General features: G+C 40.6%; 1 protein-coding gene across 1 annotated transcript in view; it reads left to right on the top strand.

Moving 5' to 3' along the window:
- The window catches only part of CUBN (cubilin), a 304,926-nt gene that overhangs the window by 123,924 nt on the left and 153,551 nt on the right, over positions 1–27,451 (top strand). The window contains exons 29-31 of the mRNA XM_054503528.2: positions 15,990–16,171; positions 22,227–22,401; positions 23,869–24,038. Coding sequence (XP_054359503.2) covers positions 15,990–16,171; positions 22,227–22,401; positions 23,869–24,038 — 527 coding nt within the window. The remainder of the gene's footprint in view (positions 1–15,989; positions 16,172–22,226; positions 22,402–23,868; positions 24,039–27,451) is intronic.

The following is a 27,451-nucleotide window of genomic DNA, read 5'->3' as shown; positions in this document are numbered from 1 at the left end:
CTCTAGGAGAAGATCTGCTGGGCCCAGCCTATAATGAACGGCAGCTACAACTGTGAATCATGTTAATTACATGATTATTTACATGTCAATTGCACATAACCTCTGCCAGCAGATATTTTTTGAGAAGAAGTTTTTCATTCATTCAACCAACCAGCCAGCACATATTTTGGGCTTGGTGTCTAAATATAGAGAGTATTAATTTGCTTGGGCTGTCATAACAAAAATGCCACAGATTGGGAGGCTTAAGCAGCAGAAGTGTGCTGTCTCCTGGAGGCTGGGAGTCCAAGGTGAAGGTGTTGGCAGGTTTGGTTTCTCCTGAGGCCTCTCTCCTTGGCTTGCGGACACTGCCTTTTCCCTGTGTCCTCACATGGTGTTTTCTCTGTGTGTGTTCATCCTGATAGCTCTGTGTTTCCAAATTTGCTCCTTATAAAGACACCAGTCAGATTGGATTAGAGTCCATTCAGCTTCATTTTAACTTAACCACCTCTTTTTAAAGGCCCTATCTCCAAAGACAGTCACATTCTGAGGTCTGGGAGTTAGAACTTCCACATATGAATTTTGGCAGAGATAGAATTCAGCACATACCAGGAAGGAAGGAGATCACATTCTTGACTTTGGGGAGTTAGCCATCGAGTAGGCAAGGCAGGTAAACCAAGTGTAGAAATATATACATAATCCAGGACACCAAGGGAACACAGAAAAAAATAGCTAGGACAGCCTGCGGAAGTTTGAAGCGCTCTCCAGGCAGCTTTGAGATTTGAACTGAGTTTTAAAGAATGGGCAAGAATTGACCAGACAAATATCTGGGAGAGGAAGGCATTTCTAAGTAGAAGCAGCAAGGCGTGAGGGCACAAAAGTTTTGCAAAGAGCAAGTCCTTCAGCTAGACCACACATTCTCTGCATTCTCTGTTGGGGCAGTATCAACTCCAAGGAGGTAAAATTGGCTCTCGGTAGGGGGATTAAGAAATTCTTACTCTTTAATATATAAAGCATAAAGATATACAGTACATAACAGATATTCAATATACTTGTGGTATTAAGTTTTCATGGTTGAGAATTTAGAAAAAAATGTCTGAACAATCTCTTTAGGGGGCTGATAATGAACAAAAGGTGAGAAACACTAGGGAAAGGGAGTGATAGAAGTTGAGGCAGGACAGGTTATCAGAAACCAATTGATAAGAAACATCACAAGAATTTGGATTTTATTCTGCCATCAGGGAAAGACCGCCGATGGATTTTTAAGTGGGAAATCTAGTGATGCAAATAGAAGTACACTTTAGAATAAGAGTTCTGGTAAGTAGAGGGATGCCCAAGAAGAGGAAGAGACTGAGAGTTTGGTGACTAGTTAGGGAGCTATTAAATCAGAGCAGGGAGAAAGGAAATGAGTAGTGGTTGAGGTAGTGTATTAAAGAACTGTTTAGGGCTGGGCGCAGTGGCTCACACCTGTAATCCCAGCACTTTGGGAGGCCAAGGCAGGTGGACCATGAGGTCAGGAGTTTGAGACTGGCCTGGCCCACCCCATCTCTATTAAAAATACAAAAATTAGCCAGCTGTGGTGGTGCATGCCTGTAATCCTAGCTACTCAGGAGGCTGAGGCAGGAGAATAGCTTGAAACTGGGAGGCAGAGGTTGCAGTGAGCCAAGATGGCACCACTGCACTCCAGCCTGGGCAATAGAGTGAGATTCTGCTAAAAAAAAAAAAAAAAAAAAGAGCTATTTAGAAGGTAGGATGGGCAGATCTGATGGTGGAGTAGGTGTGTGTCAATCTGGGAGACAGAAGAAGGAATCATGGATAGCTCCCGTTTTCCTGCGGTATATGATTTGGCGCATGTTGGTGCAATTATTCATAGATAGGAAATCCCAGATAAAGACCATGTTTGGGGGAAAATTGTAAGCTTCTATTTGAACATGCTGAATTTGAGATGTTCGGGGGATGTATCCTTTCAGCAATTGCCGGTGTCAGTATAAAAATTAGGTGAGGATTTGGGCCAGAGAAAGAGACTTTGGAATAAACTACATGTTGGTGAATTTGGAGTTGTGAGCATGATGAAATATATATCCAAAACTGTGCAAGGTATTTTTAGGCGTATGAAAGAAATACCACGTTAGTCTTTGTCTTCAAGCTGTGCATGATCAGTTAGGAAGCAGGTGTAGAAAACTAATAGAAGTGCTGAACTGTGAGGTGCCTACTGCAAGGCTAGTAAGGAGGCTGGAAGTCATTGGGGAAAATCTTCACGGACTCTGTGAGATTTCAGAGCCCTTGAAGAATGATCAGGACAAGAAATGACAGATGGTGCCTGGATAAGCATGAGCAGAGAAAGAGAGAGAAACAAGCCTGATGTAATGAAGACAGTGGGATATGAGGCTTTGTACACCTCCTGGGCTAGATTCTTTAGAACTCTCAAATCCAGCCAGACTAGTGGGAACTTAATGTAGTAAGGAAAAGGGAACCACTGTTGTTTTAGACAATGGAGTGGGAAATGTCAAGGGAGGAGATTACAACTGGAGAAATCATAGATCGCAGTGACAGAAGCAACCCCAGGGGACCTTTCTGGGTCCTGGCTACTAAGAGCAGGGAATAGCGGTCTGCAAAGACAAGACAACTGACGATCCAAGGTGAGTAACATTCTGATGAATCCTCAGCAAAGACACTCAAGGGCTATGTGGCCAGTGCTGTGGTAAATCCCGGAACAGAAAATATTAGACCAATTGCCACATTCTATCTTCTTAATAATTTCTTCAAAGTTATAACTTTGAAATACAGACTCGTGATTACCTAAGTTTTCCAGTTTGAAAATGATTTTAGGACTCTTTTTTGTTATTGAACAAAAAATTTTGTTGAACAAAAAAATTTTATTGAACATAAAATGTTCAATTTAAAATGTTTATTATTGTGTGTCCTTGCTGCCACATGGTGAAAAAATTCACAACAATCTGGAAGTATGATGTTGGCAATGAAAGTGATTTATGAATTGTGGTCAGCAAAGATTCTAGGGCAGGTTCACAGGGCTGGGCTGTGAATCACACTGTCTGGTTCTAATCTCAGGCACAGACCTTCTCTCCATAGGTGATGGAATTGCTTTCACAGTGTGGCTTCCTGCTAGGCTGTGATAGACATAATGTCACACAGAGAGAAACGGTAAAGCACCCATCCTTCCGCCTCCAAAGTAACCTCACGAATATGATGTCAGATAAGGAAATCCTGCTTGGTTTTGGTAGAAATTTAAGTAAAAGAGAAGCTTTTAAATACAACTAGCTCTGTTTAAGTTAGGAGATATTTCCCTAAATGCTGACTATTCTTTCTCTGACATTTATACATGCTATATCCCATCCTGTTTATGATGGCTTTTTCAGCCTATTTGATATTTTGGGCTTTTGTCTTTCTGATACTCTTAAAATATTTTTAAGCATGGAGACTGGGAATGAGTTCCATCTCAGTGTGGAACCAAAGCACAGGTTTTTGCGTCATGATACTGAGTCTGATTTTTATTTATGACAAATTTTCATTTATATATTTTCTGCAAAGGAATTCTTAATGGACGATGCTCATTTCTAAGAAACCTGTTTCTAAATAACTCCTTGTTGTAAAGTTGGGATAATGACTAAGAAAATCCTGCAGCTCTTTTGGCCTTGACTTCAGAGCTTCTCCAGCAAGGTCCCAATGATCAGAGGCAGCATTAAAGCTGTGCATGCGCAGACCTTTCAGAATGAGTGGAAAAGCTCACTTCTGACATTTCTGCCTCCTTGACGACAGCAGTAAATACACATCCACACAGTTGACCTTCATCTCATGTTGGCTCTGAGTCTCTTCACCAGCAAGGCCCTCTCAGGAGTTTCGCCTCCCCATTCCCATGTCGCCACTGTTTGAAAAAGTTGGAGTTCTATTTCTATTGCCACTCTTTGCAACAGTTATAAAAAGAAAAAAAAAAATAACCCTCAAACCACCATGACCTTCCCAAATCATAGATTGCACAATTTGTAATAACAGTCCTTGAGATCTGGGCCAAAGATAGGGCTTTCTCGAAACTTCTGTTTGTGTTCTGGTTCCCTGGCAACAATATCCCCAATAGAGAAATGCATGTACTTTGCAGGGGATTGCACACTTTTTCGTATGACACAAAAACCGAAACCATACTTTTTTTTTTCAGTTCAAATATCATAGCAGCCAAAAATGAAGTGTAGAAACTTGAGTTCTAAGCCAACTCAGAACAAATGTGACGTTTAGCATAGAACCTGAATTGTTGTCCCCAGAGGTTTCTCTTTTTGACCATTGACTTAAATGTTGCCATATTTGTCTCAAACATTACATATCCAAGGACTTGTTTTGTGTGAATGCATTGTGTACTCAGAGGAACAGAGGAAGCAGTGCCAGGCGGCAGCAGCATTGTCTCACAAACAGAACAAATCTGGTGGAGGACAGTAACTACCACTTATAAGAGTTAGTAGAATTTGATAATCTGTAGATCAGTAATGACAATAATATACTTTGTCTCTGATTTTTTTCTCCTCCTAGTTTCACAGGCTACTCAAATATAGACTATTTTGACTCTGTGTACCAAAATAATGAAATTGAAGGAATGCAGGATAAATAATATAGATTTTACCACCTAAATGTAATCTTAAATTTGTCTGAAGATATTAATTATGATAAAAATAAACTATCTTGCCATATAAAGAGTGAATGAAAATATGATTAAATGCTTAGTGCATTGGTTTAATTGACATCTCATTCACTATTACTGTTGTTGATGTTATCATTTTAAAATATGACTCAACATATGTAATTTAAAAATACGATCTTGAGAAGTGAAGCCAGCTGGACTTCCTGGTCCAGTGGGGACTTGGAGAACTTTTCTGTCTAGCTTGAAGGATTTTAAATGCACCAATCAGTGCTCTGTGGCTAGCTAAAGGTTTGTAAACGCACCAATCAACACTCTGTAAAAAGAGACCAATCAGCACCCTGTAAAACGGACCAATCAGCACTCTGTAAAGTGGACCAACCAGCGCTCTGTAAAATGGACCAATCAGCAGGGTGTGGGCCTGGCCAAATAAGGGAATAAAAGCTGGCCTCCCAAGCAGCAGTGGCAATCCACTGGGGGTTGCCTTCTGTGCTGTGGAGGTTTTGTTTTTTTGCTCTTCACAATAAATCTTGCTGCTGCTCACTCTTTGGGTCCGCACTACCTTTATAAGCTGTAACACTCACTGCAAAGGTCTCCAGCTTCACTCCTGAAGCCAGTGAGACCACAAACCCACTGGGAGGAACAAACAACTCTGAAGGTGCCGCCTTTATGAGCTGTAACACTCACCGTGAAGGTCTGCTGCTTCAGTCCTGAAGTCAGTGAGAAGACAAACCCACCCGGAAGAACGAACAACTCCGGACACACCACCTTTAAGAGCTGTAACACTCACTGTGAAGGTCTGCGGCTTCACACCTGGAGTCAGCAAGGCCACGAACCCACCAGAAGGAAGAAACTCTGGACACATCTGAACATTTGAAGAAGCAAACTCCGGACACACGGTCTTTAAGAACTGTAACACTCACCATGAGGGTCCGCGGCTTCATTCTTGAAGCCAAGAACCCACTGGCAGTGAGACCAAGAACCCACTGGAAGGAACCAATTCCTGACACAATCTCATGTCTCATCCCAATAATTTTCTTAAATGAGCGTTATCATTCCCTTATTATGGATGAGAAAACTGAGGAAGGAGCCTGAGAGAAGTTAAGTAACATGTCCAAACTTACAAATCCCGTAAGCAATGGAATCAGAACACAAAACTCAGTGTGTGGTGTCAAACTCAAAGGCCATGCAATAAATAGCACGACGGTGCCTGAAAGCAAGTATTTTTTCCCCACAACTTTTCATTGCAAAAAAAGGTCAAATGATATTGCAATGCAAAGAAGGTTAGAGCTTATAGTAGGTAATTTTATAAATTCCCGGAATAATACATGTTTTTAAAGAGATATGTGCAATCTTTCCCAAGTAAATGGTGATCCAGTTTCAAAGGCTTCCCACTAAATGACACAATTCATTGTTTCTTTAGGTTCAAGTGGCAATAATATGTGGGTTGGGGCGGAGGGGCGCATTGCTTGGCAAAAGACAAGTTCAAACTAGCTGATGTTATTTGCAATCCTTAAACACAATTTCTGCTTTATTACTCATTTATAAAGTGCTGTTCTGGAGCTGCTATACGTTGCTGATGGAATCCACCGATCTGGGACAAACCACGGAGGTCATCTAGTCAGTTACCAAGGTTTAGTTATACAAACTCGCTTACAAGAGGGAGAAGTTATATTAAAGTAAAGAGTGAAAGGGTAGCTGCCCCCAGAACAGCTTGGCCGGGCTGGGGTGGACCATGGGAATGGGGTGGAGCATGTGAGGATTTGGGTAATTTAGTTGTTTTGCTTCCCGTAAGCTAAGGACCCAGGCTGGCTGGATGCAGGATTTGCCCTGCGAGGAGCCTGCAGCATGGGATGTTGTAATCATAGAAAACAACCTTGAGGCTCAGATTTGGACAGAGTTTAAAGGGTCACAGAACACCACTGCCATGGATGTGGTGCTGCCCACATGTGTCCATTTCCCCGGGTGGAGTCCACTCCCTGCAGAGGGAAGGTTAGAGGTTGGAGGAGGTGAGGGAAGGAATCAGGGAGAGGCCTGCAATGTACGTCCCTGGAGGCTCTTTGAGCTTTTCCCTGCAAGAGCCCTGTGTACCAAAATAATGAAATTGAAGGAATGCAGGTCTGAATAATATTTCTAAATAGAAGTATGACTGTTGAACTTGGAAACTGCCTACAGAGAACATGTTTTCTCTGTCTTTGTTTGTTTGAGAGATTTCATAAAGAAGCTTTCAGTAGCCTTAGGCATGACTACTTATTTCAGGGGAGATTAGTACAGTTATCTTAGTCTCATTTCTTTCCTTGTATCTTTTTATACTAAACTTTGTTTGGAAGTCTTCAATCATTTCAAAAATATCTAAGGAGAGGGAAAAGAGATTGATCAAATGATTGATTTCTCCTGAAGAAGTCTAAGCAAGGGATTTCTACTGGGAAACCATTTTTTAATTTGATTGAAATTAGTAGCTTAAAAGGAAACTGATAAGGTTAATCAAAGTGAAAAGATGACAAAATTGGCTAACTTCTCTAGGTTAAGAAAAAAGATAGTATCCTTTTGTATACAGGAAATTAAAATTTATATTACACAGAAACTCCAAATTTATAGCTTCTTTGGATTTCTTTCTGTTTGATGATGTACTAAAGGGAAACACATCAGTATTTAGATCTAGGCCATCTTAGATAGTCAGACGGCTATGACAGTCTTAACTTTGAATATTTATATGACATCTTGAATAGGAATGTAAAGGTCATTTTATAGCGGTCAACAGCATTGATTTCTAAGCTTCTTGTATCTGTTTTCCAAGTCACTGACCATGCAATAACTTATTCTGTCACTCTTTTTTATTGTATCTCTACCATTGAAACCCAAAGCTCTACTTTATATCCACTGCTGTATAGAAATTAGTCGAATAAAATGGATTATCACAAAATATGGGGCAAGGATGAAGTCTCCATGGAACATGAAACTTTCTAAACGTTCATTGACTCTCCAACGCTAAAAATCGTTATGACTTAACTCCCTGGTTCTTGGGTTTACCTGTTTCTTCCTGATGTGATACCCGGCCCTGTATTTGCTGCTAGTCTTCTCAACAGTAGACCTTTTCTATTTTCATGAAAATCTTATCCTTGACCAAACATCCCCTAAACCTCAAGATGACAAATAGGAAGTAATAATTACAAGATGGAATACAGAAGGTTTACAAATGTGCACACCTTAAATACCACACAAATAGTTGTTACCATTTTGTACCTACCTGGGAGTTTGGCCACCTCATTTATCAGGAAAAGAATGAGGATATATTAGCTTCTTAGGGCTACTGTAACTAAGTACCACAAACTGGGTGGCATGGGACAACAGAAATTTATTCTCTTTATTCTGGAGGCTGGAATTCCAAAGTCAGGGTGTTGACAGGGTCACCCTCTGACGGCTCTAGGGAAGACACTTCCTTGCTTCTTCTAGCTTCTGTTGATTGATGGCTGTCTTTGGCTTTCTAAGCCTTGTAGATGCATAACTCCGATTTCTGCCTCTATCCACACATGACCTTCTTCCTTCTTGGTGTCTGGGACCAAATTTCCCTCTTCGTATGAGGATACCAAGAATATTGGATTTCAGTTCCACCCCAATCCAGTATGAACTCATTTTAACTTGATTACATCTGCCAAGACCCTTTCCTCCAAAAAGGCCACAGTCACAGGTTCCTGGTAGGCATAAGTCTGGGGGGACAGTGTTCAACCCAATACAGGGACAATTCTCTCCTCTCCTGGAGTCACGATGTTTTGTCCTCTTCTTCCTTTTTACTCTCTTCTTTCTTCCTTCTTTTTTCTCAAGGAAATTTTATGTTCCTTGGCCTTTATATTACTTGATTTTCTTCTTTGATTTCATCTCGCGATCACTCCAGTTTGTGTCTCCATCCTCACAGAATACATGCTATCTGAGCAAATCCCGCAGAAAAATCCATCTGCACATGCTTCATGTCCTTATGAATTTGAGGAGCTCCACCCTTGGCCTTGTGTTCAGAGAGGACTAGTGACCCTAGTAGGACAGATGCCTATCACTTGGCCACATACCTGTGAAATGTTGGGGAATTAACTGGTAACATCAAACCAGGAATTACTGACTTTTTGTGGTTCTCATTACATGCCAGTCACCTTTGGACAACTTTGGCCATTTTAAGGAGCATGTATTCCTGTCCACTTCCCCACCCTCCCTGACCTGAAAGTTTCTGTTCAAAATCCTTGTAATTACATTTTTTTATGTTTCATAGATATATCAGAAGTGAGGCCTGTATACTCACTACAGGAAATAGTTCACTTTGTCTTGGGTTGGGCCTTCCCCAGATTCTGAGCTCTTAGTTACCAATTCACATCACACCTGCCTTACCAAAAGAGTCCTTGCTTGCAGTTTCTCTTCTGTGTCCTCCCTTCCTCCACAAGCTGCCTTTTTTTTTTTGAGATGGAGCCTCATTCTGTCACCAGGCTGGAGTGCAGTGGTGTGATCTCAGCTCACTGCAACCTCCACTTCTTGGGTTCAAGTGATTCTCCTGCTTCAGCCTCCTGAGTAGCTGGGACTACAGGTGCCTGCCACCATGCCCAGCTAATTTTTTATATTTTTAATAGAGACAGAGTTTCACCATGTTTGCCAGGATTGTCTCGATCTCCAGACCTTGTGATCCACCTGCCTTGGCCTCCCTAAGTGCTGGGATTACAGGCATGAGCCACAGCGCCCCGCCCACAAACTGCATTTTTACACAATGAAGGCAAACCGGCCTCGCCAAACAGGCACATCTCAAGGTCTTATAGAGCAGAAAGAGTTTTTATCGTTAAGTTATAGAAAAAAAGCTATTAAAATATAAATTGACCATTTTAATGAAGCATGTGAACATTGTCACTAATTACGTTTAAAATTTAATTCTCTTTCACTGTGCCTTGGCTTTTGGCTTCATTTTAACAGCAACTGTTGATTTCCCAGGCATTTCCTTTAGGAATGAAGGGATAAGGGTGGGAGGGTGTCCGTGTTGGATCACTTCTCTCTTCCTTTTCTCCCATCCTTTTTGGGCTTTAGCCATGTCAATTTCAAGACGTTATTCCTCCTGATGCCATCGGTTTATGGCATATAGTTTCAGGAAATTGCCAGCCAGCAAAGCGCTGACTGCATTTGAGCAGTCACCGGGCAATACAGCATTTACTTTTTAAATTTTGTGCCTTGGATTCCATTTAGCTGTTTCATTACTGGTTTGCTTTTATTAAAGCTCTTATTAAAAACACACAGATATGAACTTAAAGATAGTACCTACATAGGAGATTATTATTAAATGTTTCAGTACTGGAATTTTATAACTCATGGCTTGTTTTGGACAAAAACCAAAACAATATTAGTGAAGTTCTTTTATGAAGGTATTTTAAGTTATCTACACAAGTAAGCAGGTTTAGCAACAGCTTGTAACTCTTGGTTGTTATGAGTTCAGCAGATCAATGTGCTTCCTGCAGATAAAGCAAGCACTTCCTTTCAGCCGATGACTGAGAGTTTGGAGGAAAATCAAGTCAAACAGATGATCAGTCACCAGTACTAAAACTTTTATAAAGATTAACTCTTTAAAACTGAAAAACATAGGCTTCTCTTCAGGGCATTATTTTATTCCAGTTCAGCTGATGTCTAATGATGTATTCTGTTAGATTTTGCCTCAAAGTCAATTAAAACATTTTTGCTTTGTTTACATTTTCCAGGTTGCTATGGTGATTGTCTTCAGTGGAGGGACAGGACAGTAATGAGGGCAGCATTCAACATTGTTAGTTCAGTGGCTTTGAGCCGAAGTTCTCGGCAAGGCAGGGGAGAGAGAACACAGAAGTGGAGGTCAGGATGGGGGAGGGTTGGTGTCAGAATAGGGTTTTGCACCCACATCTGCCATTCACTAAGTGATATGAGCATGTTCCACAGCTTTCTTGAACGTCACTTTGCTCACCTCTACAATGGGCCTGACATTATCATTGTTACCTGCCTCATGTTGTCATGATTAATTTCAAATAAAATAATGCATTTCAAATAAAAATAATTCAAATAAAATAAAAGCACTTGAGAACTGAACTACCATACAAATATGGATTTTCTTTTTAAAAATTTTTGTGCACCTTAATGAAAAACCAATTTCTTACCTCTTCTCTAGCTATTCATGATAGCTTTTTAACCAGTAATTCCTCTTCTAGCTCCAAGTCTTTTCTCAAATCTGGGGATAAAGTCTTATGAGGATACAAAACACAGCCAGGTGTGGTGGCTCATACCTGTAATCCCAGCACTTTGGGAGGGAAAGTTGGATCACTTGAGCCCAGGAGTTCAAGACCAGCCTGGGCAATATAGCAAGATCCTGTTTCAAAAGAAAAGAGTAAAAAAAAAAAATGTAAAGATAGAATACACAGCATGTATGAAAGGATTATGATATGCACAACATTTAGCTAAAAACTTTGGATTGTTTCATTTATTGTATGTAACAACCCTATGAAGTAAGTATTCATACTGCTATAGATGAAAGAAAAGTTAGATTACTTACCTAGGAACTATCACAGCCAGTTTAGGCATCCATTTGTCTGAACTACAGCCCATGCTTCCTCTGTTACACTATAATGTTTCCAAAAGTTTTGCAATCTAACATGCCAATTAAGCAGTTCTAAAATCATGTCTACTCCATGAAAACTTTCTCTTACCAAAGTGACAAAGAGCCACTGTGTCTATTTCTCTCAAAACTCTTTATTCCTCATGTCACTGTTCCCTTCTTGGTTGGCATTTTCATCTTTTTCATTTTTGAGACGGGGTCTTGCTCTGTCACCCAGGCTGGAGAGCAGTGGTGTGATCTCGGCTCAACACAACTTCCACCTCCTGGGTTCAAGCAATTCTCCTGCCTCAGTCTCCTGAATAGTTGAGATTACAGGCGCATACCACCAAGCCCAGCTAATTTTTGCATTTTTAGTAGAGACCGGGTTTCACCATGTTGGACAGGCTGGTCTCGAACTCCTGACCTCAGGTGATCTGCCCACCTTGGTCTCCCAAAGTGTTGGGATTCCAGGTGTGAACCACCATGCCTGGGTGGTATTTTCATCTTTTAAATTATCTTCTTTTATCTTCTTTTGAAAGGCTTTTCTAAATCATTGTCATCTATTTTAGATTACGAATGACCAGTTTTAAAAACTTCTCTATTTCTTTTACATTTTATTGTTCATTCAACCAGACAGGTAACCGGATGACGACAAGGATGTTGGTGGTCTAAACATCCCTGCCTGTGTTATTTCCTGATGGGTATTGGTTGATATAACTTCTTTCCTCTCCAGACTTGTGTATTCTCCATCTCTTTTTCCCTTCCCTGTTTGTGATCCCTTTGTCATGCATCCAGAGTTGCAAATATGACTGGTAATGGCAGGATGAGTTATTTATTCTTATTTGTAACTTACCAGTGATTAACATGTAAAGGATAGAATAGAATTCAGATTGTTTTCTTCAAATAAAAACTTATTGAAATCACTCTTAGTAAACTGAAGGAGAAGCAAAAAGGGTTTAATAACTTGCAAGAAGACATGTGGGCAATAACACTTTTTATGTCTATAAATATCTTTCTTTTTTTCAAGACATATTAAATACATTTGGCTTCTATAGCACTGCTTGTATTATGGGCAGATGCTCAATAAACACTTATGAGTGAATGAATGAATAAATAAATGGAATTGGGAAGCTATTTTACCTCTTTCAAATTTTAGAAATACAAAGAGAATTAAGTTTCTACCATAATTACCAGAATTACAATGTGCAGGTTTGTTACATATGTATGCATGTTCCATGTTGGTGTGCTGCACCCTCCTAGTACTTTACAATTTTGACGAAAAAGTACCACTAATCTATCCTATTTTGCATTTGCTGTGAAGTTTTAATTCAAATGTTTCCTTTTGATATGTTAATCCTCAGAGGTAGTGAGAGCATGAAGGAGAAAAAGAAAACTTCAGAGATTTCAAGCCCTAACAGTTTCTTTCCCTCTTTCTCATAACCATACAATATTTTTCCTGACAGAGTATCACTTATAAAATTGAAATTTCTCAGCTGGGCGTGGTGGCTCACACCTGTAATCCCAGCACTTTGGGAGGCCAAGGCGGGTGGATCACCTAAGGTCAGGAGTTCAAGACCAGATGAAACCCCATCTCTCCAAAAAAAAAAAAAAAGAAAAGAAAAAAAAAAGAAAAATAAATTTTTCTTTAAGAAACATACATACATATGCTATTAACAAGATATACTTAAAAATAAAATTTTGCTCTTTTTATTAAACAAAACCTTGTTGATTATTTGCTTTAAATCCTAGGAAAAAAGACATCGTGGGTCCATATAACTGTACTGTCATTTTTTTAAAACATTACTGAATGCCACGAGTCTGTATTACCATTCCAGTTTACAGCAACTAATTTAAGGGTATTAGTATCCTGTTATTTGCAAAGGAATTCACAAGGAAACGTAAAACAATTGGAAAAGACAATGGAAAAATGTTACACAGAGTTTTATATGAATCAACTGAGATAAAAAAATTGAATCAGATTGGCTGATGAACGAATGCTAAATAAAAATGCAGAAATGAGCTATCTAAACTTTCATTTCCTTCTTATCTTTTATATCATGTGGCCATAAAGTTATTTGTCTCTAGATTTTTTCCATTGGATAATTTATTCGATACCACTGATAGAAAGAACCAGCAGAGCTGAAAATACAGGTTGAGAAAAAAATTTCCGTAACAGGCTTTGCTTACCTACAATGTATTTTAGTAAAAGATGGTACATCTTAACACGAGTTACGAGGCACTGTGTCGTACCACTCCAGAAGCATCACGTTATAGAATGTTCTGTGAGTGGTGCTCCCTGGAGTTGAGCATTGGTACAGGAGATATGGACAATCTGTGATGATTTTGGCTTCAGGAATATTTGCCATGTGTTGTTGTAGTGGGACAAATATTTTCTCATCTTTTATCATACTTATGTTTTTTTAAGATTCACCATAGTCTGTAAACAACGTCAGCACATCTAATTTTAAACAGCTTTTTTGTAGGCTTTAGAAATAAAAGCGGGAACTTTATAGGACACAGGAAAGATGTTGCTCTGCAATACATTTAAAGTCTAAAAATGCAGAGGTTTTCAAGTGCAAGGAGACTGAGAAGTCAAGAAGATGGTAGTGCTTTGAGCTAGAGTCAGATTTCTCTGCCGAATCAAGATTCTTAGAATTCTCAGTGCTTCTCAGTGCAGTGGGGAATTCTGCATGGAGATTTTTTTTTAAACTCCTTAACTTTTAAAAGCTTTTCTTCTAACTCACTGTACAGGAGGAATTTGCATAGAGTGGATAGTAGACAAGATCTCAGACTTGGTGTCTTACTTTAGAAGCCATGGTAGTTTAATGTTATTCGTGTGAAAAATGCACATTTACTCATAATGGAGTGAGGAGGCACTGTTTTATTTTTTTATTTTTTTTAATTATTATACTTTACGTTCTGGGGTACATGTGCACAACATGCAGGTTTGTTACATATGTATGCATGTGCTATGTTGGTGTGCTGCACCCATTAACTCATCATTTACATTAGGTATTCCTCCTAATGCTATCCCTCCCCCCTTCCCCCACCCCATGACAGACCTTGGTGTGTGATGTTCCCCACCCTGTGTCCAAGTGTTCTCATTGTTGAATTCCCACCTATGAGTGAGAACATGTGGTGTTTGGTTTTCTGTCCTTGTGATAGTTTGCTGAGAATGATGGTTTCCAGCTTCATCCATGTCCCTACAAAGGACATGAACTCATCATTTTTTATGGCTGCATAGTATTCCATGGTGTATATGTGCCACATTTTCTTAATCCAGTCTATCATTGATGGACATTTGGGTTGGTTCCAAGTCTTTGCTATTGTGAATAGTGGCGCAATAAACATATGTGTGCATGTGTCTTTATAGCAGCATGGTTTATATTCTTTTGGGTATATACCCAGTAATGGGATGGCTGGGCCAAATGGTATTTCTAGTTCTAGATCCCTGAGAAATCGCCACACTGTCTTCCACAATGGTTGAACTAGTTTACAGTCCCACCAACAGTGTAAAAGTGTTCCTATTTCTCCACATCCTCTCCAGCAATTGTTGTTTCCTGACTTTTTAATGATCGCACATGAAAAGCCTTGATGAAGAATAAGAGCAGGTAATTGGAAGAATTTACCAACCAATAAAGAATATTAAAAAAAAAAAAAACAAAACAGAAAAAGAGGCCCAGAAATGTTAAGAGCAAAAAATGTTTTGTTAATCACCAAACATTGCTGTTGGAAAACAAGATAATTTCTTTTCTAATTGTGTCTCTCATAAGCCTTCCTCAAATTTTACCTCTTCTGCAAAGTTTTCTTTTCCTCTCCATACTGAAATCTCTGTCTGAATTCCTGCAAATGATTTGAGAGCCTGTGCGGTATAGTAATGAAGTATTAAGATACAACCAGATCACCTCAGTTAGTGTCCTAGTATCAATTAACCTTGGAAAATCCACACCACCTCTGTTTGCACTGATTTGCTCATTTAAGAAATGGATCCTAACAGTACCTACCTCATGTGGTCCTTATGAGTATTGAAACAGAAAATACATGGAAAGCCCATATGAGCACTCAATGAAAGGTGGCATTATTCTACTGTGTGCCACAGGCTACAGCATTTGATTATTTGTTGTCATGGTCTGCCTGAATGGCTTTCTAAGGCATGACATATCAACATTCTGAAACACACGCTGTTGTCTTTTACCTTGGTTGGATTTTTCTATATCCATTGTATTTTTTTTAATATAAATTTGCTGAGTTAGGACCTATATAATTTACGTGTTTATTTCCTACAGTCTTTGGTACAAAGCTAAGGATTTTTAGCCCTTAAAATTCTAGTTCTTAGATCTGCACGGGACTGCGGAATAATGTAGTAGCTACAAGGACACTGAAGGCCCAGGAACCTGAAGTTCGCGACCCCGGCTCACACAGTCCATTGTACTTCCTACTATGTTATGTAATTCTTACCTCATTATAAAAGAAAATCTAAAATTAGAATGACTTATTTTTTTTTAAAGTACAAACGTTTGATATGGTAAGAAAAAGGATCGATCGAGCATTATTGTACTAAATTATATATAATCAGTGTTTTTTTTTTGAAAGGATAAACTTAATAAGTTGTAGCCATGATTTTTTTTCTCATTGTTTTATAACTGCATAATTATAACTTTATTGTAACTTAACGGTTTTCTCCTAAATTAGGCATTGTATATTTTTGATGACCTTTTGGTGAGTTGAATTTGTGAATTATTTTCCACGGGCTGTTGCCCACTTTGAACTGACTGAGCCGTGCTGTTTTAACAGGTTGTGGTGGAGAGCTGTCTGGGGCCACAGGCTCCTTCAGCAGCCCCGGGTACCCCAACAGGTATCCACCAAACAAGGAATGTATCTGGTACATTAGGACGGCCCCCGGGAGTAGCATTCAGCTCACCATCCATGACTTCGATGTGGAGTATCATTCAAGGTGCAACTTTGATGTCTTGGAGGTAGGAAGTGAAATGGTTTTTTCAGCACATTTCGAAGTTTGGGGTAGAACAGGAAATCACTCTGCCAAGATTCCGAATTCTTTCCAGTAGTCAGCAGTGTTCTATTCTTAGACATTTTAATGAGCATCAGCCCTTCGGTGATCATTTGGTAGACACGGGATTAATATGTGGTTTGGGTTTTCCTGAAGCAATGCCTGAGGGCCTTGCTGCAGCTGAGTTAGGAGGTGATGCCAGGAAGCAGGAGCCCAGGGCGAGTGAGTGAAGGAAAGGAGGAGGGGGAACCAGCAGAGGGAGCCCCTGGGGGCAACTTGGGCTCCGTCCGCTGGGACCCTCTGAAGGACCACAGTGGAGGCACTGGTCCCCCAACTCTGGTTCCCATTGGTAAGGACTGCACTTGGGATGGCTAACACCTCACACTTGCAGTCTGAGAAAGCTCCCCCAGAAACAGCATTCATGTGGCGGAGCATAGAGACTGGGCACTGCCAACAGGCACAGGGACGGCCTACCAGGGCTGCCGCTGCTCTTCAAGGGGCCGCCAGGGCCATCTGCCGCAGAGGGCTTTTGTAAAAAAATGGCCACCTAGGTAGCATGAGGCATTTGAAGATGAAAATTTTCCCAGCGCTACTGCAAAGGGTGTGTCTTGGATTATTAAAATAGTCTTTGAGAATCTTGAGCCCAAAAGTTTATTATAATCAATGTCTAATTGCAGGAATCTAGTCATTAGAATATGTGCGTGTGTGTATGTGTATTTTTTTAAATATATAGCTTTAAAATATTTTGTTATAGTTTATAAAATTATATAAATATAATTCGTTATAATTATATAACATACTATATAATTACATTATTTGTGTAATATTCGTATGTAATTTTATAACATATATAGATATGTCCCAGATATATGTAATATATTATGTAGTATATTATATACTTACATTATAAATTATAATTAATAATTACAATAATTAATATTTATTATTATAATAGATTATATTACTATATATTTTAATGTAAGTATATAATACACTACATAATTATGTAATATGTTATATATAGTTACATGTGTGTAACACATTTATTATGTATACTTTGAACTTTGACCTGTCTGCAAATTTTAATATCTTCCAAATACACACAAAAATCCTGTCACCTCAGCTCTAGGGACTGCTGTAGCACAGCATGACAAGGATTCTATATCCAGTAGAACCTAAATTGCGTGAGGCTAGATGTTTGTTTGCTTTGTTTTACTGCTATATTCCCAGCTCCACAGAGTACCTGGCAAAGAGTAAACACTCAATAGATGTTTGTGGAATGAATGAAAGCATCAAAGTCTCTGATGGTCACACCGTAATAATGCACATTTAGGGCACTTTACAAAGGAATTTTTACCTCCATGTTCTCATTTAAACATTAAATCGTTCCATGAGGTAAGAGGGGAATTTTATTCCCATTTTCCAGTGGTGAAAACTAAGGCTCAAAAAGATTAATGGGCTTTTCCATGATCACATGGAAGGGGAGTGGAAGAGCTAGTAACTGAAGCCAGTCACTGCTCAACACTCCAGTAAATCCTGACACCATAGATGGGTGCAGGGTGCAAGGGCTCGATATGAGTAGTATGGACGTTACAGGAAACTTTAACAAAAACTTTAATTATAAAACTAGAGTCCTTACCTTGAAAAGAAATGGAGTCATCCCCTCAGTGAGAGTCGCTAGGAATTACTTTTAGTAATTCATCACTTTTAGTAATTTAGTAAAGTCATCCTTCTCAGTGAGAGTCACAAGGAATTACTTTTAGTAGCTCTAAAAGACTTACCATTTCTATCTCTGATTTCATTTACTGTAGCTCTACAGACAATTTACTATTGTGATTGCAAATGAAATCACATAGACCTGGAAAGTCCTCACGGAAGGACTGTTGCCAAGTCATGACTCCACGTCAGAGGAGAAACAAGGTGCCTCCTGAAATTCACACTCACAGCACAAAGTAGGACTAGCATCCACGTGCAGAATGTTCCGATGGCCTCGCTCGCCTGCAAGGATATTGCTTGGTTGCATAAAACCCCTTATCACTTACAAAGGGCTGGCGGTAGATCTTCCACAGCTATGTGCAATGTTCCAAACCCTTTATTTTCATACTCCAAAGTGCATGTGATTGTTGCCCACTTGGCAAATTATAAATGGGCCAATTGTGTTTCGGGTTGTGTCACACCCATTATGGGAGAAAGTAGAGACAGGAGCTGTTCCCTGCAAGCAGGCCTGGGGCCTGAGGGACGAAATCAGGGACTCCAGGCAGAAGGAGCTTTCAAGGAGAGCCCTATGCCTGACAAAAATGGCTGTGAGAAGACGCACGGTCTGCTTGGGGCTTATTTTTATTATGACAAGCTGACATTGCAGTGGCCTCCCATGTTCCACCAAAAGCAGGGTTTGGGGGACTATTTTGAGGCCCTTAAATATTTGGGGAAAGTTTTTTTCTGAAAGCTAAAATGAGCAACCCTCTGACATTTTGGTCAAAAGCCTTGTTTTGCTTTTCTGCAAATGTTCATTTGGAAAATGCTGTAATAAAATCGGGCTAATGGTGGTGGAATGGTTTTTTCACCCCTCCCTAGCTGCTGATAACATGTTAGTAGTGGCTTTAAAAGTTTGTTACCCATGATGGGCATGTGATCTAGAAACTTTGCTGATTTCTCAGCCTGCACGTGAGTGTAGTCAAGTGGGGCCTTACAGTCACTAAGTATTGGGCTTACCTGGGTTTCACAAAATTTATTCAGAAGCCATTTTTCCCCTGAAAAATCAAAGTCTGGAAAGTGGCCCATTGCGAAAAGCAGCAGCTGTTTGGTTACTCATAACCCCGGAATGCTGACTTGATTGTAACAATAAATGGAGCCAACAGAGCAGAAAGAAATGTTCAAAACAGATTAAAACCATAGGCTTTGAACTGTTCTCCATCCTGAGCATTCGCTAAAACACATTTTTAAATCTCTGATCATCAGACCACTTCTTTTTCCCCCAAACTTTAGTCATATGCTGTAGTTGAATGAACCACACCCTGAAATTCTTTCCATCTTTTTCTTCTTTTGAAGAGTCATGTGCTAACTATCGGTTTTATTTGTGGAAGCCAGAAGGACCATTGTTTCGGTCATGGAAACACTCTGCCTGATTTTACTTTAATCTCTGAGAAAGTCTTTAGAGAGATTCCGAACTGGCATTAGGCAGAAAAGGAAATCCACTCCTTGGAGCAGTAAACCAGGACAATTGCTTGGTGTGGACAGTTAGCTCAGTCTGGCCTCTTTGCGATAGGCTTTTGTGAGCTCAGCCTTGCAAGAAGGGAAGCAAATAATGTCCAAAGTGGCAGTGTTTATTCTTCTAGAGGCTTCTGGGTCCAGCCAACTCATACCCATTATGTTTGTGATCTCAAGGGGATGTTTGAGCAGAGAAAACAAAGAATATTTTGCCGACGTGCGAGTTTTCTTTGTTAGAACTTAACACTTGCGTTCAGTGGTCTCTCCAAATATGTGCTGTTGATTGGGCTTGGGTGATTGGGAGCACATGCTGTTAGTTTCATGCTGTGGGGACTGTGCCCTAGGCGAGGGGGTAGGGAGATCTTGAAAATGGGAAAGAAAGCTGGCTCTACACACCATGCAAGCTTGCTTCTGCCATTTGCATATGTGTACGTGTCAGGGGCCACACAGGGCTCTTCCTAAAGTCCTGCTTTTGATGGGACTTGGGGGGGAGTGCACAAACATCAGCTCCTCCTAATAAAAATAAGCCTGAAGCAGTCAGTATGCTTCATTCCTTTGCAATTACTGTCCTTGTGCTCAGCCCTCTGTGGAACAGCAGTTTCATTCATTTTGGCCTTTCCCGGATGGCTGGGGGGAATTAATCAGACAAAGAAATCATTATAGATTCAAATCACACACTCCTCCCCAAAGTAGGCTTCTTGTTCTCACTCCCTCTCCCCAGAGAACACTTGAGTGATTTTCCTATCAGTCAGCAGTGGGCCCTGAGGGTGGGCAAGGGCTGGGGGTGCTGAGGAATGGGGGCAGAGTGTCCCGAGGTGGAAAGGCACAGAGGGAGGGTGGGAAGGCGCTGTGCCCAGATCCCCCTGACAGCCGCCTTCCTGGCTCTGGCCCTGAGTGCCTGTACGTGGAAGGCTGCGGTTGCAGTTGTGAAGGTCTCAGATACCAACTCTTTGAAAACTGTCTCCCAAAGATGGTCTTTCTTTTACAAATTGAAGTTTGAAAAGACCTGAAGATGAGGAGTCAGCATCTTCTATTTGATTCCCATCCTCCCTTCGCCACCCTCCCTAGCCCCACACATACACACAGGAGATAAACAGTACCCAGAGGAGACTGAGAAACCTGTCCGTGAGGCCTCCTGGAGGCCTGGCCTAGGCTATCCTTGCCTGCAAGATGCCCTCTGTGAGCCCAAGGAGACCCTTTCCAGATGACTATGTCACTGGGGTATTGGATTCCAGTCAGACAGACAGTTTGGCAGATTTGGAGGAGCCTACGTGGTCTGAAGTCATGTGTGATAGATCTAGAAGTGAAAGAAGAGAGTTCCCTGACCACCCCGTCGCAGGACCTGTGACGGGGTGTGGCACATCTGTTCGGCTGTGGTGCCCTCAAACCCCTTATGGGAGGGGGAGCATGCAGACTGGCAGGTGCAGGAACCCAGGCAAGATGCTACCCACAGTAGGGTCTAGGGGTGGATGCCTGGGACTCTCAAAGCCCCCATGGACAGGCTACAGTGTTCTTTTAGCTCTGCCATCCACAGAGGGCTTAAGTGTTAACCAGCTCAGTGACTCTTGGTACCCGGCTTGTCTGGCATCCAGGAAGAATCAGGTCACACACGGACTTGAAGGATGGTGAATGTGGGGATTTTATTGGGTGATGGAGGTAGCTGTCAGTGGAATGGATGGGGAACTGGAAAGGGGATGGAGTGGGAAGATGATCTTCCCCATAGAGTTTGGCTGTGCCACGGATGATCAACTGTCTGACCATCCCCAGCCAAATTCCTCTCAATGTTCAGATGCTCCTTCTCTCCCCTTCTCTGCCATGTCACTCTTCTCCTCCTCTGCTCTTCTATTCATCTGCTCATCTGCTCATGGAGCCTGGGGTTGGAGGTTTATATGGGTACAGGATATGGGGATGTGGCAGGCCAAAAGGCAACATTTGGGTGTGAAAACAAGAATGCCTGTTCCCATTTAGGGCTGTGGGTTTCCAGGCTTGGGGATGGGGCCTTTGCCAGGGAACCACCCTCTTCTACCCAGTGTTTCCCTGTCTGCTGTCTATATCAGAAGGAGCCATCTGGAGTCTAAGGCAGAGTCTAGGGCAAACCCTGAGCAGAAAAGTGGGATGCACTTAGTCAGGTTCCTGGGCATGGGCGTGCTGGGAGCAGGCATAGGGAGGATGCATAGCATCCCCTTCCTTAGGCTCCAAAACACACCCAGAAAGCTGGTATTTCCACTCCTCCTAAAGAAGCATACGTGTTACATTCAATATGTGGTCTTAGAAAACATTCAGTTTGCAGGGTAGGTGGGAATTCCTAAAAATATAACTGGGATATTGGTAGCCTTCAGTGAACTCAACTTTCATAACAAAATGGCTTTATGCTAAGGCTAATCATATGTGCCAGAGTTAGAAAATCAGACATTTCTTTTTTTGAAGGTCCCCCTAAAATTCAGAAAATCGACTTAATATTGTATGATCTGTAATGTTTTTGCTAGAGAAAGCAGGAAAGCCCACAAAGACATGAAAAAGACAAAAAGAGGAGACAGGGAAGATTCTGGAATAATCTACTCCATCCTCCTCTGCAATTCTGGCTGATGAAACAAGCAGGCGTTTTATGAGTGATTGAACTTGTGTGTTCCTAAGGCACAGGGAGTGCCTTTGAAAACTCAGCTTGAGTTTATAGTGCATCCCCACCCAGGGAGGCTGAGATTTCAATCTCTAATAATCACAGAACCCAAGGAGCCGGGGGTTAAAATGAGCCAGGGGAAGGGCCTGTAATTACTTAAAATATTTTTAAAAGTCTTTTTTCCTACATCCCATGTTAGATCTATGGAGGCCCCGATTTCCACTCTCCCAGAATAGCCCAACTGTGTACCCAGAGATCACCTGAGAACCCCATGCAGGTCTCCAGCACTGGAAATGAGCTAGCAATTCGATTCAAGACCGACTTGTCTATAAATGGGAGAGGCTTCAATGCTTCATGGCAAGCAGTCCCTGGAGGTGAGTAAAAAAAGGTACTTAAAAAAAAGGTACTTCCTAAAGTACTTAAGCCGAGCCCTCATTAAATTTCATGAAATGCTTGGGAAAATGTATGAAGGCTGCACACTGATTGATAACTTAGTGACATCCCAAAGGGCAGCCTACTGAGACCTGACATATACCCTTCCCTAAAATACGTGATAAAGTTTAACTTCCTAAGGGTCACCACATACATGAAAACAAGAATGTAAGTGTGTAAGTCCATGGTGAGAATGGAACTAGGGTGATCGGCCAAACCCACTCTCCAAGGGCTCATACCTCTTAACCAGCCTCCATACCTCATGCCATAGTACAGACCTTTGGATTCTTGGCAATTATCAAACTTGCAAACATTAAATTTGTGAATCCCAAGGAATTACTGTGTGTTCTATGGTGACTTTCTGCCCAAGATTTTAGGTAGTCTAAATAAATTGCCTGTTGTATATTTTTAAACTATAACAACAAACTATGGCACAAAATAGTTTAACAGATGTTAGCATATACAACTACAAGAGATAGCCACATTTGCAGAATGCTTACTGTGTACCAGGCACTTTTCTAACTATTTTATGAGGATTACCTCTAGTCCTTACAACCACCCTATGAGGGAAGTCTGCTTCATATCCTCATCTTACCAATGTGGACACTGAAGTTTAGAAAGGTTAGTGACTTGCCCGAAGTTCCACAGCTAGAAAATGTCAAAGCACATATGTGATCCCAGGCTACCTTATGGCCACACTTCTTCAACTCTATCATAACCAAGGTAGCTATGTAAGAGCTCTCCCCTAAAGTTAATTATGTAGTAATTTAAATACACACACACGCACATATTTAGTGTTTAGATTACCCCTAAATGATTCTCCATTATTAGAAAATAGTGCCAAATTTTTCTATTATTGGTTTATATTATCATAAATCCAAGAAATGGTGGGTCATAGAGAAGACATTGCACTAACAGGTATTTGATAACATCAAAGGAATTTTTAAAAACCTAAGTAACTGTACTATATCCAGAATATTAAATTTTTAAAGGGTAGATAGTAAATTATTTTTAAATGCATGCACTACTAGATTATCACAATTCTTGGAAGGAAACATGTTATTCTTCCAGTATGCTATATTTTTAGAGGACAATGAAGAAGCAGCATTCCATGGCTTTGTGAAAACGTGATTTCATTTGCGTTTCCTTTTAATTATTTTTAAAAATAAATTTTGGCATCTGTATTTAAAGTGTTTGAAGTATTTTCTTAGTATCATCCATGTCATCCCTTCTTATTCTGTTGGGATAAATGACTTAATGTGGATATCAAATTCTTCAGTGTTTTTAGCGTAGACTAACTAAAACTGATAGTCAAGCAAAGTAATGTATTGATCTACACAACCAGGTAATGGATTATTTTAGAGCATCCATGATTCCTCTCATGAAATAATTGTGTTCCCCACTTCCAGGTTGTGGTGGGATTTTCCAGGCTCCCAGTGGAGAGATTCATTCTCCAAATTACCCCAGTCCTTATAGGAGCAACACAGACTGTTCTTGGGTCATTCGGGTTGACAGAAATCATCGTGTTCTCTTGAACTTCACTGACTTTGATCTTGAACCACAGGACTCTTGTATTATGGTAAGTGACATAAATTTCAAGCATTGTCTCCAGTCAAACCTGGGTCAAAACACTGCCATATAAGCATATTTAGTGAATGTATTACTTATGGGTGTTTTTAATGTCAAATCATAGGAAACCAAACTATTAGCAACTTAAAATGTAAGGACATTTATTTTTTACCTAAAAACAAATCAGGAAGTAGATAATCTCTAGGTTTGTTTAGCAAGTCAGTTTCTGCTCTACCATTATTAGCATGTTGGCTTTTCGTTGTATTGTTACTTCGTGGTCAAAAAATGGCTGCAGTGGTTTTTATCTGAATGTCCTACCTGAGTCTACCTCTGAAAAAAGGAAGAAGCAATAGTGTTAACTATTTCTGTTTTGTTTGTGTTTCTCTTAATAAGGAAAGCAAATTTTCCACAAAAGCCCCCCATATATCATTAGCCAGAACTGACTACAAAAGAGATACAGAAAGTATCATGGAATAGATTTATCATAAATGTTTTAGATCTATTATTATTAAGGCTCTGGGATTTTCACAGGATTCTGCTTCTCTTGAGACCAGGATATCTTGATTTGCTACTTGAACAAATCCATGTTCTGATAGAACAGGTTGGGAGATGGGAGTGGAGGAGGAGGAATATGGCTATGAATTGGTCAGATGACAAAAAAAGTTTCTCCTACTGAGATGGGAGAGTTTCCTTGACTCCTTCACAGGACTTGCGAAGGGGGTGGCTTATTTGCTTGGCTGCCTAGCTGAATTCAGGAGGGAGCACACGAATAGACAAATGCAGGAACTGGGGTGAACGAACCCTAGAACTGGCTGGTCCCTCCTCTCTGGTAGGAGCAGGCTCTGTGCACGGCCCACGGCAGCGTCCAAGCTTGTTATAATGCTCTTTTAGCTCTGCCATCTCGGAGAGGGCGTCTGCAACCCCCAGAGCCCCAAAGGGCATGTGTTACAATCAGTGCTCTTTTAGCATTTGCCGTCCATGGACAGCTAAGTGTTAACCAGCTCAGTGGAGGGTCAGGGTGACAGCCTTTTACACCCTGACCCCTTGGTACCCGAGTTCTTGTCCAGTGTCCAGGAAGAATCAGGTCACACGAACAAATTGAAGGCTGGTAAATGTGGATAACTTTATTAAGAGGTAGAAGTGGCTCTCAGCAGGAAGGGGAGCTTGAAAGGGGTTGGAGGAAGTGGGTTGCAGGAGTCTGGCCTTCCTTGGCTGAACTCCTCTCTGACCATAGTCTCCGATGTCCAGCTCCTTCTTCTCCTCTTGACGTTCAGACACTTCTCTCTTCTGTGTGTGTGTGCGTGTGTGTCTGCTGAGTCTGGGGCTTGGAGTTCTTATGGGCACCGGATGGGGGCAGGGCAGGCCAAAAGGCAACATTTGGGTGGGAAAACAGGGATGGTTCTCGCTTTGAGTGGCAGATCCAGGCTTGAGGGTGGAGCACTCACCAGGGACCTCAACCTCTTCTGCCAAGCATTCTCCTGCCTTCTGTCCCATCGCTACTACCAACACTTCTAATGCAGTCCTACCTGAAACTAATGCTTTGCGCTTAATATAAGAGTGAATGAAGTTTTATTTTGAAGGTTTCTTTTTTCTTTCTGTTTTTAAATTTTTTGGCTACCTGATTTTCTTTTATTATTGTTATTATTATTATACTTTAAGTTCTGGGATACATGTGTAGAACCTGCAGGTTTGTTACATAGGTATACACGTGCCATGGTGGTTTGCTGCACTCATCAACCCGTCATCTACATAAGGTATTTCTCCTAATGCTATCCCTCCCTTAGCCCCCCACCCCTCGACAGGCCCCGGTGTGTGATGTTCCCCTCCCTGTGTCCATGTGTTCTCATTTTTCAACTCCCACTTATGAGTGAGAATATGCGGTGTTTGGTTTTTTGTTCCTGCATTAGTTTGCTGAGAATGATGGTTTCCAGCTTCATCCATGTCCCTTCAAAGTACATGAACTCATCGTTTTTTATGGCTACAAAGTATTCCATGGTGTATAGGTGCCACATTTTCTTTATCTAGTCTATCATCGATGGGCATTTGGGTTGGTTCCAAGTCTTTGCTATTGTGAATAGTGCTGCAGTAAACATACGTGTGCATCTGTCTTTATAGTAGAATGACTTATAATCCTTTGGGTATATACCCAGTAATGGGATTGCTGGGTCAAATGGTATTTCTGGTTCTAGATCCTTGAGGAATCACCACATTGTCTTCCATAATGGTTGAACTAATTTACACTCCCACCAACAGAGTAAAAACGTTCCTATTTCTCCACATCCTTGCCAGCATCTGTTGTTTCCTGACTTTTTAATGATTGCCATTCTAACTGGTGTGAGATGGTATCTCACTGTGGTTTTGATTTGCATTTCTCTAAGGACCAATGATGGTGAGCTTTTTTTTTCATATGTTTGTTGGCTGTATAAATGTCTTCTTGTAAGTGTCTGTTCATATCTTTTGCCCACTTTTTGATGAGGTTCTTTGTTTTTTTCTTGTAAATTTGTTTAAGTTTCTTGCAGATTCTGGATATTAGCCCTTTGTCAGATGGATAGATTGCAAAAATTTTCTCCCATTCTGTAGATTGCCTGTTCAGTCTGGTGATAGTTTCTTTAGCTATGCAGAAGCTCTTTAGTTTAATTAGATCCCATTTGTTAATTTTGGCTTTTGTTACCATTGCTCTTGGTGTTTAAGTCATGAAATCTTTGCCCATGCCTATGTCCTGAATGGTATTGCCTAGGTTTTCTTCTAGAGTTTTTATGATTTTAGGTCTTACATTTAAGTCTTTAATCCATCTTGAGTTAATTTTTGTATAAGGTGTAAGGAAGGGGTCCAGTTTCAGTTTTCTGCATATGGCTAGCCAGTTTTCCCAACACCATTTTATTAAATAGGGAATCCTTTCCTCGTTGCTTGTTTTTGTCAGGTTTGTTAAAGATCAGATGGTTTTAGATGTGTGGCATTATTTCTGAGGCCTTTCTTCTGTTCCATTTGTCTGTATATCTCTTTTGGTACCAGTACCATGCTGTTTTGGTTACTGTAGGCTTGTAGTATAGTTTGAAGTCAGGTAACATTATGTCTCCAGCTTTGTTCTTTTTGCTTAGGATTGTCTTGGCTATACAGGCTCTTTTTTGGTTCCACATGAAATTTAGAGTTTTTTTTCTAATTTTGTGAAGAAAGTCAATGGTAGCTTGATGGGTATAGCATTGAATCTATAAATTACTTTGGACATTATGGCCATTTTCATGATATTGATTCTTCCTATCCATGAGCATGGAATATTTTTCCATTTGTTTGTGTCCTCTCTTATTTCCTTGAGCAGTGGTTTATAATTCTCCTTGAAGAGATCCTTCACATCCCTAGTAAGCTGTATTCCTAGGTATTTTATTCTCTTTGTAGCAATTGTGAATGGGAGTTCACTCATGATTT

The sequence above is a fragment of the Pongo pygmaeus genome, chromosome 8, assembly GCF_028885625.2.
Source record: "Pongo pygmaeus isolate AG05252 chromosome 8, NHGRI_mPonPyg2-v2.0_pri, whole genome shotgun sequence".
Classification (NCBI taxonomy): Eukaryota; Metazoa; Chordata; class Mammalia; order Primates; family Hominidae; genus Pongo; species Pongo pygmaeus.
Note: the sequence above shows the minus strand (reverse complement) of the source record. Positions and strands in the feature narration are given on the sequence as shown.